Source organism: Orycteropus afer, unplaced genomic scaffold (genome assembly GCF_000298275.1).
Source record: "Orycteropus afer afer isolate SDZICR_OR568_19922 unplaced genomic scaffold, OryAfe1.0 scaffold00014, whole genome shotgun sequence".
NCBI lineage: Eukaryota > Metazoa > Chordata > Mammalia > Tubulidentata > Orycteropodidae > Orycteropus > Orycteropus afer.
In genome coordinates this window covers 5,078,334-5,093,190 of record NW_006921601.1, presented here as the reverse complement: position 1 = coordinate 5,093,190, position 14,857 = coordinate 5,078,334, and the positions used below count along the sequence as shown (strand labels likewise).

At 44.4% G+C, this 14,857-nt stretch overlaps 1 protein-coding gene across 1 annotated transcript in view; it reads left to right on the top strand.

The window, feature by feature from the left end:
• Positions 1-1,624: 1,624 nt before the first annotated feature.
• The window catches only part of TRIM66 (tripartite motif containing 66), a 52,727-nt gene continuing 39,494 nt past the window's right edge, over positions 1,625-14,857 (top strand). The window contains exon 1 of the mRNA XM_042782835.1: positions 1,625-1,922. Within this exon, the coding sequence (XP_042638769.1) occupies positions 1,697-1,922 (226 nt within the window). The 5' untranslated portion in view covers positions 1,625-1,696. The remainder of the gene's footprint in view (positions 1,923-14,857) is intronic.

The window sequence follows — 14,857 nt, the reverse complement described above, 5'->3', positions numbered from 1 at the left end:
ACTCCCTAAGACTTTGTATCGGAGTGAAACTTTTCTCAAATTTACATGATTACAGAGATTCCAAGTTGAATTAAATTATTTTTATTTGTTTCTTTAAATAACTATAAATGTAAAACTAGGTACAAATTCACTTTGTATTTAGCTCTTATACAATTATAAAACCAAATACAATTTATGAACAAAGTTCCTATCTATAAAATCAAAACAAATTAACAATATTAATTTCATACGATAGACGATGTTTTGCTGAACTAAGTTGCCACTACAACTTAAATGTTGTGCCTACCGTTGTGGCTCTGTTTGTTTGGTAGACTTAGGCCACAGTGATGATGACTCAACTTCCCCATCTCTTTTCTCTCCTGTAAGTACTGTGAGACATTCACCATTGTGTGCCACAGTGTCATTTAGACTTCATGTGGCACGAATGTTTGTTTACATAAGTCTGCCTCTTGCTTCTCATTAGCTTGAGACTGCTTGGTTATGAAATAGATCATAAACTCTTAATCAAAACCCACTGCAATCCAGTCTATTCTGGTTCTAGGGACCCTCTAGAACATGTAAAACTAACTGTCTCATAGGGTTGCCATGGCTGGGAATCTTTCAGAAGCAGACTACCTCGCCTTTCTCCCATGGAACTGGTGGGGTCAAACGCTGACCTTTAGGTTAGCAGCCAAGTGCTTTATCCACTGACCCTTCAGACTCCTAAGCTCTTAACACTGGGCTTGAAATCTCATATGGTGGATATATAGATGATTCAGACTATTCATACTTTTTAAAGCTCTACTATCAGAATAGGAGCTCTGGTAGCATAGTGCCTAAGGCACTTGACTGCTAACCAGAAGGCTGGCGGTTCAAACCCACCAGCCACTCCTAGGAAGGAAGGTTGGGCAATCTACTTCCGTAGTGATACTGCCTTGGCAACCCAAGGAGGGGTCGCTATGAGTTGGGGCTGACTCGATGGCACATAACAACAACAACAACACTATCAGAATAAAACACTCACTTTAAAAAATTACTGGAGAGAATTCGTGAAAGCGTAGTTTGAGAACATATTTTGAGAAACATTCTACAGTTTGAGAAACGTTTTGATGGTTAGGAGTGTGGAGTCTAGAATTAGACTGCCCTGGTACTATCTACATCCTTGGGCAAATTACCCAACCTCTCTTAGCCTCAGTTTCCTCAGCCTGCCACTTGTGGTTTTACTTAAGTTTCAAAAGTATCAGAATCCCTATCATCTCCAAAGATGGTGGTGAAAGTTGAGATAAAGTGTGTAAAGTACCTGGCATAAACTTGGCACTTAATGAAGTTCCTTCAAAATTAAATCTGGATCCAGCTTGTCCATCAATAAGCAGAAGCACAGGTAGGTCTGAGATTCTTGTGAATGCAGACACACCCTGTAAAATACACAAAATTTGCCTAAGTCAGCGGAGGCACTGGCCTCTCTTTGGGCCCAAGTGAAAGGATGTGGCTGGGCCATGTTGTAGGGATGAGCCTCCGTCTCTGGGGAGGAACATGGCCTGACCGTCTGAAGCCTTGTTCCCTGAGACCTCTTTGGCCTGTTCAGGAACGTCCTCCTCCCAAACGACATAAATCACTGTGCTTTGTGGTTCATTTACAGGGAGTGGAACTTGCTCGTTCTTCACGCTGCTTCACACCTGAGGATATTAACAGAAAAGCTCTGGTCCCCGGTACAGGCATGGGCAAGGACATGGACGTGAGCTTTACAGCTGATCAGAGACACAGTCCTGGGAGCCGACAGATGGAGGCCATGGTACTACTAACCTGCTCATTGTGCCGACAGAACCTGCGGGGTGCGGGCTCCCGGCTTCTACCTTGCCAGCACTTGCTCTGTAAGGACTGCTTCCAGGGCTTGATCCAAGAGCTGGGACAGGTTACCAAGGCTCAAGGGGCTGTCTCAGATGGTAAGTTACGGAAGCACTATAGGTTTACCTCGTTCTACACAACAGGTCCCTTCCTGTTTCATAGGAACTGAATATCAGGTGTAGAAAGAATCAGAATTTAAATGCCCAGGGGATACTGATTGCTGAAAGGAACTCTTTGGGGGAATCTGTGAGATGAAGCAAATCCTCTTGATGTTAATACGTTTGTTTTGTAAGCTGGGACTTTTCATGTTTGAGATTTCCTTAAAGTGGTAGCAAACGAAGAAGCCCAGGAAGGTTTTGATTTAAGGTGTAGCTGACTCTGCAGATGGAGAGGACATGTCTGGGCACACTAGCCCTCTGAGGCAGAGGGAAAACGGCTAGCCTCCTAGAGTAGGTCAGGAGCAGGTTTTGAACAGAATCACGCTGACTGGTGAACCCTTTATTATTTAAGATGCTGCCCAGCAGGGAGGAGTCTGTGTCTGGTTTGTGAATGTCAGGTTTCCTAGGAAACAATTGCATTGAGAACCATGAAGTCCTTGGGGATGGCATCCATGTCTGTTCATTTCTGTATTTTAACACAGGTCATGTAATAGAGGTACAGTGAATATCTGTTGAATGAACTTATACAATGAGAAAGTCAAATAAATTGGCAATGCTTAGGGACATCATCTTTGATCTTGTTTGTTTTGTTCTCTAGTATTTCCAAAGTGATTTGTAGCACAGGTCTAGGCTCTCTTTGAGGCACTGTAACATTGTGGTTAACATTGTGGGCTTTGGACCTGGGTGAGCACTTTATGGCCTAAAGCAAGCTACCTAACCTTCTGAATCTGTTGAGAGTTTGGGGTACAGAAAAAATACTGTTTACATTGATTTTTCAAATTTATATTTGATTTTTTAAATTATATTTAAAAGACTTAACTTTTCTTTTCTTTCTTTTTTTATTGTGATTTGGATGAAGATTTACAGAGCAAATTCACTTTCCATACATCAGTTCACATATATTTTGTCTCATGACATTGACCCAGTTTACCACAATGCAGCAGCTCCCCTCCCACTTCCTCCTGATAGTTACCTCTTCCCTGTGTCCATCCCTCCATGCACTCCTGCCCCCTGAGCTGTCTCCTAGTGCATAAGCAGCCCTTCTTTCTCCCATGATTGTTCTCTCCAAGGAGTGTATCTACTTGAGGTAAATATTTAACTCATATGCCTGTATTTTGTTTGGCTGGAAACCACAGGTGTGGGTTCAATTCCAGACCTGAAGGGCAATTAGGGGCCATAGTCTCAGTGGTTCCACCAGGCTCTATCAGACCAGCAAACCTGGTCCCCCCCCTTTTTTTTTCCTCCAAATGATTTTGAGTTTTGTACCCCTTTGTTCTCCCTCTCTATCAAGGATCTCCTACATAAATCCCCTTCCAAGTGGATGACAGTGGTAGCTGGGCACCATCTAGTTCTTCTGGTCTCACAGTCGTGTAGGCTTCAGATCGGATGGTGTACCAGTCACTAGGACTAATTGTTTCCATGAATTTTGGTTTTCTTCATTCTTCCTTGAAAACTTAGCTTTTCTTTAAGCTTTTAATTATAACATAAGTCTTATTATATTATTTACAAATGGACCAAATTTTAACTGTTGCTTTTAAAGAATGTCTGATTAATAATTTACAAACTTAGTTAATAATTGTTTTATAAATTGAATGTCTTTTATTTTCTTTTTAAGTACTGCAGTTGTCTAATAAATAGGGCTTCCTAATAATTGAAATAACCCTTAGAAATCCAGTAAGTTAAATTTATGAACGTGGTGAATCTTAAATATGTCTTAAAAGTTCCAGCACTGTTAATCATCAATTGTCTCATCATTAATAAATCATAGCTTTAAAAAATTGTGGTAGAATATATATAATAAAAAAAAGTTCTAGCACTGTTTACACATAAATTCTCTTATACCTTTCACTAAAATTACAAGTCTAAATCAATTACTTAATTATGCATTTTAAATTGGGATCACAAGGCTAATCTTTTAGCCATGGACTGCCAGAAGGATGAACAAATCTGTCTTGGAAGAAGTGCAGCCAGAATGCTCCCTGGAAACGAGAATGGTCAGACTTCATCTCATCTACTTTGGTCATGTTGTCAGAAGGGATCATTCCCTGGAGAAGGAGATCATGCTTGATATAGTAGACGGTCAATGAAGAAGGGGAAGGCCCTCAACAAGGTGGATTGACACTGTGGCTGCAATGACGGGCTCCAGTATAACAAGGATTGTGAGGATAGCACACCACCACGCAGTGTTTCCTTTTGTTGTACATAGGGTCACTATGAGTTGGAGCTGACTTGATGGCACCTAACAACAACAACGTGTCAGAATCTTTTTAAACATTCCAAGTACTTAAAATGCTACCTATTTACAAATTGTTTGTAATTAGCTCAAATATTTAATACTATACATAATTCCGTATCTTTCCAGGGTTAAAAAACACCAACTAGGAAATAAACAAATCATCTCAAGCAATTGAAATTTCTATCCCCAGGCACTGAGGTTACTTAAAATCAGAGAGACCTCCATTGGATCATAGGGTTCTTGCTTACCACAGGTGCTGATGGACTATGATGAACCCCATTTATACTTAAAAAGTGAATAATCCATATTCCTGTCATTTTTCAAAATCAAAATTGTACTGACATATAAAGTCCATATAGAAGGGTGCACAAATGCTTAGTGTACCATTTGATGAATCTTCACAAAGTGAACAAGCTGTGTATCCAGCCACCACCTCGAGAAGTAGAACTTTACATGTTCCCTTATACTCTCCACCTAAGGAAGGTAACCACAATTGAATAATTTGGCCTCTTTTTGAACTATACATAAACAGACTCATGCAGTATGCACTCTTTTCATGTCTAGCTTTTATTGCTCAATTTTATTTTTGTGAGAATCATTCATTTTATTGCCTGCTGTAGTTTGCTCATTCTAATTGCTATATTGTACTTCAGTATAAGAATATACTAGAGTTTATGTATCCATTCTACTATAGCTTGTTCCTGGGTTTTTAAAATCATGTTGTTATTATTTGCCATCAAGTCTGTTCTGACTCACGGTGACCCCATGTGTACAGTGTATAACTGCTCCACAGGGTTTTCAAGGCTGTGACCTTTCACAGGCAGATCGCCAGGCTTTCCTGGGCACCTTTAGGTAGGTTCAAACCATCAACCTTTTGGCCAGTAGTCAAGCACTTAACTATTTGTTCCACCTAAACAAAAAAAAAAAAAACACAAACTCACTGCCATTGAGTTGGATCCAACTCATAGTGAACCCTCCTTGGGTTTCCGAGGTGGTACCGCTACAGAAGTAGATTGCCCAACCTTCCTTCTCAGGACTGGCTGGTGGGTTTGAACCACCAGCTTTCTGATTAGCAGTCAGATGCTTTAGGCTCTACGCTACCAGAGCTACCCTAAATGCCCACTAAGACTAGCTAATTTCCTTCACTGCTTTGATTTGAATTTATTCAGCTCACTTAAGATTTTTAAAGTAAACCAGTTATGCATGTCTCTAAAAGTTTTATTTGACTCAAATCAGAACACAGAAAGCATACTAATGACAATTATTAGAAACATGTTTTTTTTTGGTGCCAAGTTATTTTAAGTACAGTGAAGAATAAAGACATTAGTTTTCTTGTCAGTTTATCTGAATGTGAGACCTGCTCTGCTTGCCACTTACTTATTAACAGTCATATAACTGGCACAAGTTACCTCATCTGTCTGTGTCTGAGTTTTCTTGCCCCAAAATGGAGCTGATGATAATGCTAACTGATAGGATTGTTATGAGGATTAAATAAAATAATACAAATAAAGCATCCTCTAAAATGCCTACTATATAGTAAGAGACTGAGGAGTATGAAAAAAATGCTGCTAATGAGAACTTGTGATACTGTGAAGTGGAAAACAAAAGTCTGTTAAATGGGCACATGCTTGATCTGGAACCAGAGAGATAATTTCTTGAAGATGTGGCATCTTATATTTTTAACATGATTGGACGAGGCCATTATCACCTTCCACATTTGCATTTGCATTTATGGGCAAAGGGTGAAATAAGCTTCCTCTGTACTAGAAGATTTTAGGACTCCACACTCTGTAAAAGGAGCTTTGGTGGTGCAGTGGTTGAGTGCTTGACTGCTAGGTAGTGATCTGAACCCACCAGCTGCTCTGCGGGAGAGGGAAAGATGTGACAATCTACTTCTGTAAAGAGGCAGCCTTGCAAACGCTATGGAGCAGTTCTACTCTGTCCTATAAGGTCACTATGAGTCGAGATCAACTCAGTGGCAATGAATTTTATGGACACTGTATATAATTGTTGGTTTGCATGTCTGTCTCTTCTGCAAGTACTTATTGACCACTGTGTATCAAGTCCTATGACATTTAGGGTATAGAGATAGGTAGGGCCCTTGCCTTCAAGGAGCTCATAATCTAACGAAGGAGACGGAAATGTAAACAGATTATGATAATACACTGTAATAGGGATGTGAATGGAAGACTGCTTAAAGTTCAAGCAAAGGAGCAGTAACTCTGGAAGGTTCATGGATAGCTTCACACAGGAGGGCCTGACTGAGCTGTCTCTTGAAGGTGGAATACCATTGGCCAGAGTGGGAGCAATCTGTCTTCAATCATCCCTGATATTGGTGAATGTCAGTTGCTTACTAAATGCTTTCTGGATGACAAAAATAATGTTGCTGAAATGAGTCACCTGTGGAAGGCAGTGCTGCCACCTGTCTCTTGCATATTTAGTGAGCTACTCACTAACATAATCAGATTTATGATCTGTGATTGTAGAAGCTATGCTTTGGATGTCTGGTTCTTTGGAAAGAGCTTTCAGTACTTCCAACTTTATTCACCAAAGTAGGAGCACAGACTTGCTAGAAGGCACTTTTTTTTTTTTTTTTTTCTCTGCCAGTCTTGAGTTATTAAAGTAAAATGTGGGAGCAGGTAGAGGGCTGGCAGGGGAGATAGGTAGAAGCTGAGGAATGAAGAAGTCCATCTAACATCAATCCCTCCAGCCAGATGGTGCCACATTACATGGGGATGAGTCCATTTTTAGAAACCTATTCCCTGTGGCTGCTGGTCAGGGTCAAGCAGTTGCTGTGTTGAAGGGAAGAGACAGTGCCTGGGTTCAGAGTCTGTCCAGCTGGTTTTCAATTCCAATCCCACAGTGGAGCCTCCCCAGGCCCATCCACTTACAGTGGGGCTCAGAAATATGGGGAGGCTATGAATCAACTAGACTGTGCCTTTCATCTCTACAGCCTCACAGGCAACACAGAACCTGACACACACAAGGGCTTAAGTGAATATTGAGTAAATATTTCGATCAGTGAATCCATGAAGACCTCCTATGGTTCTTTCCTGGGGGAAGTCTTTTTTCATTTGTGACACTGACCTTTCCATTCTTCAAGTTCGATGTGCAAAGCACATTTATCAAGCTCCTACTGGTTGACAAACATTGTACTGGGCACTTGTACCTGTTTTATCTTTTCTAACTTTACAACAACCCTGAAAGGTGGGTAATATTATTTCTATTTTACAAATGAAGAGCCTAGGGCTTAGGAAATGTATAGTCTAAGGTCTTTACAACTCATATCAGGACAGAAATTCAAACTCAGATTCACCTATCTTTGCAGCTTCTTAGGCACCTTACTCAGGGAAAGAGTCCATACTTACCTGGAGAGACGCTATGGAGAATCTTGAGGAAATCTTTAACTGATGTAGCAACAGCCTAGCTGAGAGTCTCCCCAGCAACTCCAGTACACTAGAAAATGGGTCTATATCAAGTCTCAGGCTCTGAGGAGAACAGCTGGGCAAGGTCTTTGAAAGCTGGTGATAGGGACCAGAGTCAAGGCCAGAGTATGCTGAGCATACAATGACTTAGCCTTGCAGAGGGATGATTGGAGCTGCGGACTCTGTGCAGGAGGGCTGGATAGTGGCAATGGGTCTACTCAGTCAGTGAGAATATCTGCTTGGGGATATTTGCTTGTAAGCCTAATTGAAAGTGTTCCTATGTTGAATCTTAGTTGGAAAGTTGGCTATGGGGTCCCAAAGTGGTAATTAAGTAAATGTAGCTAGATCTATAGAGAGCTGGCATATCCCATCCCTAAAACTTCCATTTTTTTGTGTGCTGGGTCTGTCTTTTGAAATGCTCAGGGCCCCATGGTTTTATTTGTTGTTTTTGGGGTAAGAGAAGGCAATGGGATATTTTCTGTCTTATGCAAGTAAAAGGAACCTTATTTATTCTTTCCCTTTGAATCAACTAAAAGACAAATCCTGTCTTGGAGACCTTGATTCTGAGATCCAGATTCCAAAAACTACTTGTTTAGTGTCTTACTCTTCCCATTTTCATAGTGGAGAAGGAATGAAAATATAGGAGTCCTGCCCTGAAAGTCACAGCCCCTGGAGCTTATCTGGACTCTAGTACTAATAACTAGGTGATCTCAGACTTTCTCTGGCTCTCAGGGCTAGAGTTGAACTCCAAGAAAACCAAATAATCTCATTAGCCTCATGCTACCTAAAGCTAGTGAAGGGTGACTGCATGTCCCTTGCACACTACTAATGCTGAAAGGAGGAGCAATCACTGTCCCTCAGTAGGCAGGCCTTAGAGCTTTGGGAAGATCCAAAGAGAGGGAACTGATGCAAGATGCTACAACCTCAGAGTCAGAGAGAGAAATGACTCTTAATGAGCAGCTCAGCTGGAGGGGCTCTAATGGCCTTGGGTGAGAGTGGGAGGCAGGGGCTGAGATCTCAGCCTCATGAGCCTTAAAGGTGAGGTGACTGCTGTGTGCTGGTTCCAGGTGCTGACCAGTGTGGCTGCCTTGTGGGAGTCTGTTGTGGGCAGTGACCTAGGTCTCCCAGGTGGAGGGTAGGCCACTGGATGGGGCTGAGCTGGGTATGCAGCAGGTGCAGAAGCTGGAGCTCTGGAGCTCCATCAGCCGGATGGCTTTTTTCCTCATGAACAGTTTCCTCACCCTAATTGGCTCCCTGGGGCCCTGGGAGTAGCACTGGCACCTCAGAACAGTACCTGTTACTGGGAGAGCAATTCCCCTGGTGATGGAAAGGAGGCAGACTGTGTTCTTGGGGATGTGCTTGGTGTTGCCAGTACTGCTTGGAAGTCTAAAGCAAAAACAGACTTGCCGAGGAAGGGAGTTCAAGGTGGCTGTGATTGATGGACAGAGTCTTGGAGGGTCCTCTCATTTGCTGGAGCTCTCTCATTCAGGGGGACTAAAAACTGGGAAAAGTCCTTAGAGTTCATCTCCAACCCCTCATTGCCTGAATGGGACATTGTTGTTGTTGTTATTGTTATGTGCTGTCGAGTCAGACCTGACTCATAGCAACCCCTCCTTGGGTTTCCGAGGCAGTATCGCTACGGAAGTAGATTGCCCCATCTTCCTTCCGAGGAGTGGCTGGTGGGTTTGAACCACCAGCCTTCTGGATAGCAGTCAAGTGCCTTAGGCACTAACCTACCAGAGGCCAGAAAGCACCAAGATCCTGTGAAGATCATGCAATTGATCATCCGCAAAGCCAGAACAAAAACTTAGCTCCCTTGACTGCTACTTAGTGCAGGTCTTGCCTTGGCTTGAGAGGACCAACGGAAAATGCAGACCTAGAGTAGGATGCTGCCCTTGATTCTCCCATTGTCTCTCTGTGCAGGCCCAGTTGGAAATGGGGTCAGCAGCCTTGTGTGGAGTATGTTAGTGTATCTATCTTTGCATTGACTCTGGGGTTCAGAGGTGAAAGGAGATACAGATTCCACCTGGGTCAGTGAAGGTCATCAGATGAGATGAACACAGACTCATCTTACCTGTGTCTTCTGTATCTCACTGTGGGTAGTTTCCTTTTTATGCACAGAAAGCCTGTTTCACAGCTGAGTGGGTCTCAGGAACATGAAAGTCACAGATCAGGCACCCATCTCCAGCCTCATTGTGGCTCTCATGATTAATTCTGACCCTTGGCTCATATCTGCTGCCTGGCTGTGCCCAACGGTCCCTGGATCCCCCTGTCTGACCTCAGTTTATTCTATATTCTTCCCTGTAGTGATATGTTTCCTGATCTCACCTCAGCTATTGTTTCTATGGGCTATGCTCATAAAACCTCTAGCTTTAGCCTTAATGATGCCTTCCCATTCTGGGCCTGCACTTGTAGCTATCTAAAAGCTCCACATTGCTTGCAGTTCAGAATGGAAACTTTTTAGCATGATCTGTGTGGTCGTTAAGTTTGTGTGTCAACTTGGCTGGGCCTGGTTGAGTGGCTGGGCAGCTGGATGTAGTATTTCCCATGATGAGACCAGTAATCAACTCCATTAGGGATGTGGTCTGCTTCCAGTATATAAGGAGAAGCCTTGAGGAACAATATCTAGCCTATAGCACGCTTGAACCCTGCATGTAGCCATGTTGTTGTTCAGTACCCTGGCATGCTGTGCCGACCTTGGGACTTTCAATGGACTTGAATTAATGGCCTGCCATGTGGTTTGGTAACATCAGGACTGTGCCTTTTTACTTGTCAACCTTGGGCTTGTCAGCCTCAGCAGCCAGCAGCTATTTGAGTGAAGAAAAGCCTCCAGCTTCAGTGGGCTGGGAGCAGGAGGCAGAGCTGAAGCCCAAGGTTGAGGGGCTTTCACCCAGCCCCAAGAGCCTGGCACTTTGAACTTGGACTTCAAGCCTCCAAATTGTAAGAATAAGTTCCTGTTTGTTCAAGCCATCCCATTTGTGGCATATTCCTGTCAGAGCAGCACTAGGTAACCAGAACAATCTTCAAGGTTCTTTCCAATCTGGCCCCAAACTGATTTTATAGCCCTATCTCCTGCCAGTCCTCTACCTGTTCTAGCCATACCAATTTTTTTCCCAAAAGGCATTACACTTGACATCTGTAATACTCTATTTTTGCTATTCCCTTCCCCTGAAATGCAGTAGCATCCTATCTAAATCTGAAGGTCCAGCACCAGTGTGACCTAGTTAATAGAGATAGAGCACACAGGGATAGGGACTGGGCTTAAGAACACACAGTATCCTCCTTACGAGAATTGAGTCCCAGAGAGTGAGGCAGGAACACTTTAAGCAACTGTTGGTTTAGGCCAAGGGTCTACAAATATTTTCTGTAAAGGGCCAGATAGTAAATATTGTCATTTTTGCAGGCCATATGGTCTCCGTCACAACTATGCAACTCTCCCACTGCAGCATGAAAGCAACCATAGACAATATTGAAATGAATGGGTATGTTTCAATAAAACTTTATTTATAAAAACAGGCAGACCATAGGGCGCTGACCCCTGCTTTAGGCTCCTTCTGGGGATGTGGGTGGCATCAAGTAGGAACATCTGTGCAGCAGCCAGAAAGATATGGGAGGAGGGACTTCCAGGTAGGGAATAATATTAAGCTGAGGTGCAAAGAGGAGAGGCAAAGACAATATTAGGAACAGGGTGGAGTAAATTTTGGCTGGAATTTAGGAATCTTTGGAGAGGAAATTTAAGGCCCAATTGTGAAAGATCTCAATCAATTTAAACTTTTCTACAGACATTGGGGAACGATTGAAGGTTTTTGATCAGTGGAATATGATCTGTATTTTTAGAAAGGTATTCAGACTTGATGAGAAGGATGATAGGAGGAGATGGCACTGGATGCAAGAAGACTTGTCCAGAAACTGTTATAATTTTCTAGGTCATTGTTTCCTGATTGCTGGTCCTTGGAGTGGTCCAGATACCTAAGAATTACTTGGGAAACTTATGAAAAATACAAATAGCTGGTCTCATACTCACACTGAAGAGATTTGGATTTGGTTAATTCAGGATTTCAAACAAACACTCCATATTTGGGAATCACTGGTCTAGGCTAGGGAGGATGAGGCTTAATCTTGAAGAGAGAATGGATGCCAGAGAAAGGAAGGCACAGGTATGATAGGATTTGGCCACTGCCTTCATCTTCCTCCTCTGACCTTTCTCTGTTTATGACAGCCCACCATGTAACTCTCCCCCCCCCCCAGATGACCACTATCCCCAGCATCCTGTCTGGGTCATGTCCTATTCAGTCTCTTTTCTTTCCATTTCTGCTTTCATTTAGCATCCTCATTGATGCTCAGCTGGGCAAGCCTCCTCCCTGACCGCCCTATCTCCAATCCACCAAGATAATTTATAAAGCCCAGCTCTGTCACTCTCCAGAACCTTTAGGATCAAGGTCACGTTTCTTAGCTTAGCACACGGGGATCCTTACTCTCCTGCCAACCTCTCCAAGCTCATTTCCTGCCACTCCCCCTTTTCTGATTGTGCTGTGCTTTTGAAATGACCCTGTACTTTTACTCTTGCTCCATCCTAATGTCTTTCCTCCAAATCAATCCTATTTTTCTTTCTCTTTTTCCTTCCTGCTGTATATGACCTTGCTTCCCAGGGGTGGGGGTAGAGTTAGGTGCCCTTAAGGAGGACCCCTCAGGACCTTTGTGCATCATGAATGAGTGTCTTCTCCATCTGAACTTCTAATCCTCCGTTTGTGACGGACAGTTGGTCACTATGGCAACTGACTGTGACGTCACAGGATAAGGACTTCAGGTGAAGTGGCAGGAGCAGGTGAGTGTGTAGGAGACAGATTTTAATGTCTGTCAAAGGCCTCCCCCCCCACTTGAGTGCCGGGTCATGGAGGGATGTCTCGGGCTCCTGCTGATTTTTAAAATGATGCGGTGAGAGTGTGTGCCTGGCATCTGCATGCTGCAGCAGTGTGGGGCTGACAGAGTGTGTCAACTTGAGCTCTGGCTGTGCAGGCACCGCTGCCGCGTGAGCCTGTTATTCCATTCTGGATTGCTATTTTGATACCCAGATTGCATCATTCTTCCTACGTATAAACAGGGGGTCCCCAGAGCCCTGCAGCTACTCACTTCTCCACCAACACTGTTGTTGTGATGAGCTCTATTTAAATGAGCTGACGGATCGGGGCAGGCTCCAGCCACACATGAACACTGTCATTTTGGGGAACATGGAGGGCTGAAGGATTTTTGGATTGAGTCCTAAAAAGCTGAGAGTGATGGCCTCCTGAGCTGTGCAGAGGGCGGCAGAGCTAGTTCCTGAAAGTTGAAAATCTCGTTTTCTTTCTTCTGAGCTTCTATTCCAAGGCACCCAGAGGATTAGGAGGGAGCTGCAGCTAGGAAGAGAGTCGCCTCTTTGAGGTCTCCCTCTTGCTGTTCAGTTTTGGAAATTGCTGCAGAGCCTTCAAGATAAACAGGAACAGGAGGAGCCAACCAAGGCCTTTCTTGCAGGAGCATCTCAGGTGAGCTGGAGAAATGCAGCCCTGGCTAAGGAAGCCTCAGGAAAAGGAGGAGAGGAGCCAGGCTTCTCTCCCTACCCCACCCAGAGCCCAGCTCCCTGAGGCTCAGGCCCTGCAGCCTGAGAGGCTGCAGTGTGCAGGGTGGGTATTCCGCGTGCTTGATAAGCACCGTCCTCTGGGACTGTGGTGGTCTCACCTGTCGCTCTTCTGACTTTTCTGCCAGGGCAGCAGGGGCCACAGGTAAGCCTGCTGGCAGCCAGGGACAGGAGCAGCAGTCACCTTAAGGGTGTCTTGGATCAAAATCTGTCTTTGTAGCAGGGACTGGGTAACCGGGGAGTGGGTACAGTGTATTTCTCAAAGGTGGTGTTGCTCTGAGTTATGGAAGGCTTCAGGGGCTTCTGTGGTGGGGGCCTTGGCTGATGCCCAGTAGACTTGGGACTTTCCTTGGGTGGAAGGGCAGAAGTGGTTAGTGAGGAAGGCCAGCCTGCCAGAGGATAACACTAGGGTGGGTTTTCTCCTTAAGTATCAACTGACAAAGACAGAGGGAGGTAGAATGTCTTACCTGTGGCCATGGAGGGCATCACGGACTGCTCAGTGGTCCTAGGTAGCCCCTGTGCTTTGTGAGGGCTGTGTGATTTTTGGCTAAGTCCCTCCCTCTCTCGGGGCCTCCATGTCACAATGGGAATGAATGGTGAGGGAAGTGGCTCGATGACAGTAAAGGTCTGTCCAGCTTTGGTTCCACAGGTGGGAGCTTGCAAGGGAGCATCAGGCTGCTCCAGAGGAGGCCACTGCTCTGTCAGGGCAGTTCACGCCCTTGCTGTCAGGTTTCCTGGAGCCCTGGGCAAGAACTGTGGAATGAAGGGATTTCTAACCCTCACAGGGCTGCTCAGGGCTAGGCTTGGGCTTATGCACCTGAGGTGTGTGTGTTCTCACCTGGGTGCTGCAATTGACCCAGTGCCAGCTTTCTGAGCCCTCCTTGGGATTTGTCTCCCATCCAAGCCCCCTAGCACCCAGGTTGCCTTGGCCTTGCTTTTCATGGCTGAAAGGTGGACTCCCCCAGTCTAGGCCCCCATTCCTTGTCTCACTAGCTCCTGGGCTCAGCACACCTCTCCAGGCCCAGCAGCAGTCACCGTGAAGCCTGCTCATGGCTGCTCCAGTTTCTGAAGTGGGAGTTAAGAGAGGCAAGCTATGTCCTCCAATGTAAGGCCAAGCTCCAGGGTACTTGGGTATCAGGAGACTTCTGTCTGTTGGGAATCTGCCCTTTACTTTTCTTTGCCAGAAAGGAAATACAGCACAACTGCAGTTAGAATCTTTCTTAACTTCTTGGAGCCTCTTTTTAAAACTGGGCAAGTGCTACCACCGCAGCCTGCCTTTCTCAGCTGCATGAGACTGAGGACAGAGCTATCAGGTTCAGCCACAGGGCAAGGGGATGCTCTCTCAAAGCACTTGCTCTCAAACTTGAGACTACATGTAATGACCTGGGAAGTTTTGAAAAACACTGATACCTGGACCCCATCCCCTAAAATTCTGATTTAATGGGTATGAGATGTAGAGGATGTTTAAAAGATCTCCACAGGAGTCAAATATGCAGCAAAGTTTGAGAACCACTGCTCTAAAGGAGGAAATTGCCCCAGATTTTTTTTTTTTTTTTTTTCCTGGAAGAAAAAAACCATTTCACTTGCCCTTTCCTCAAAGATT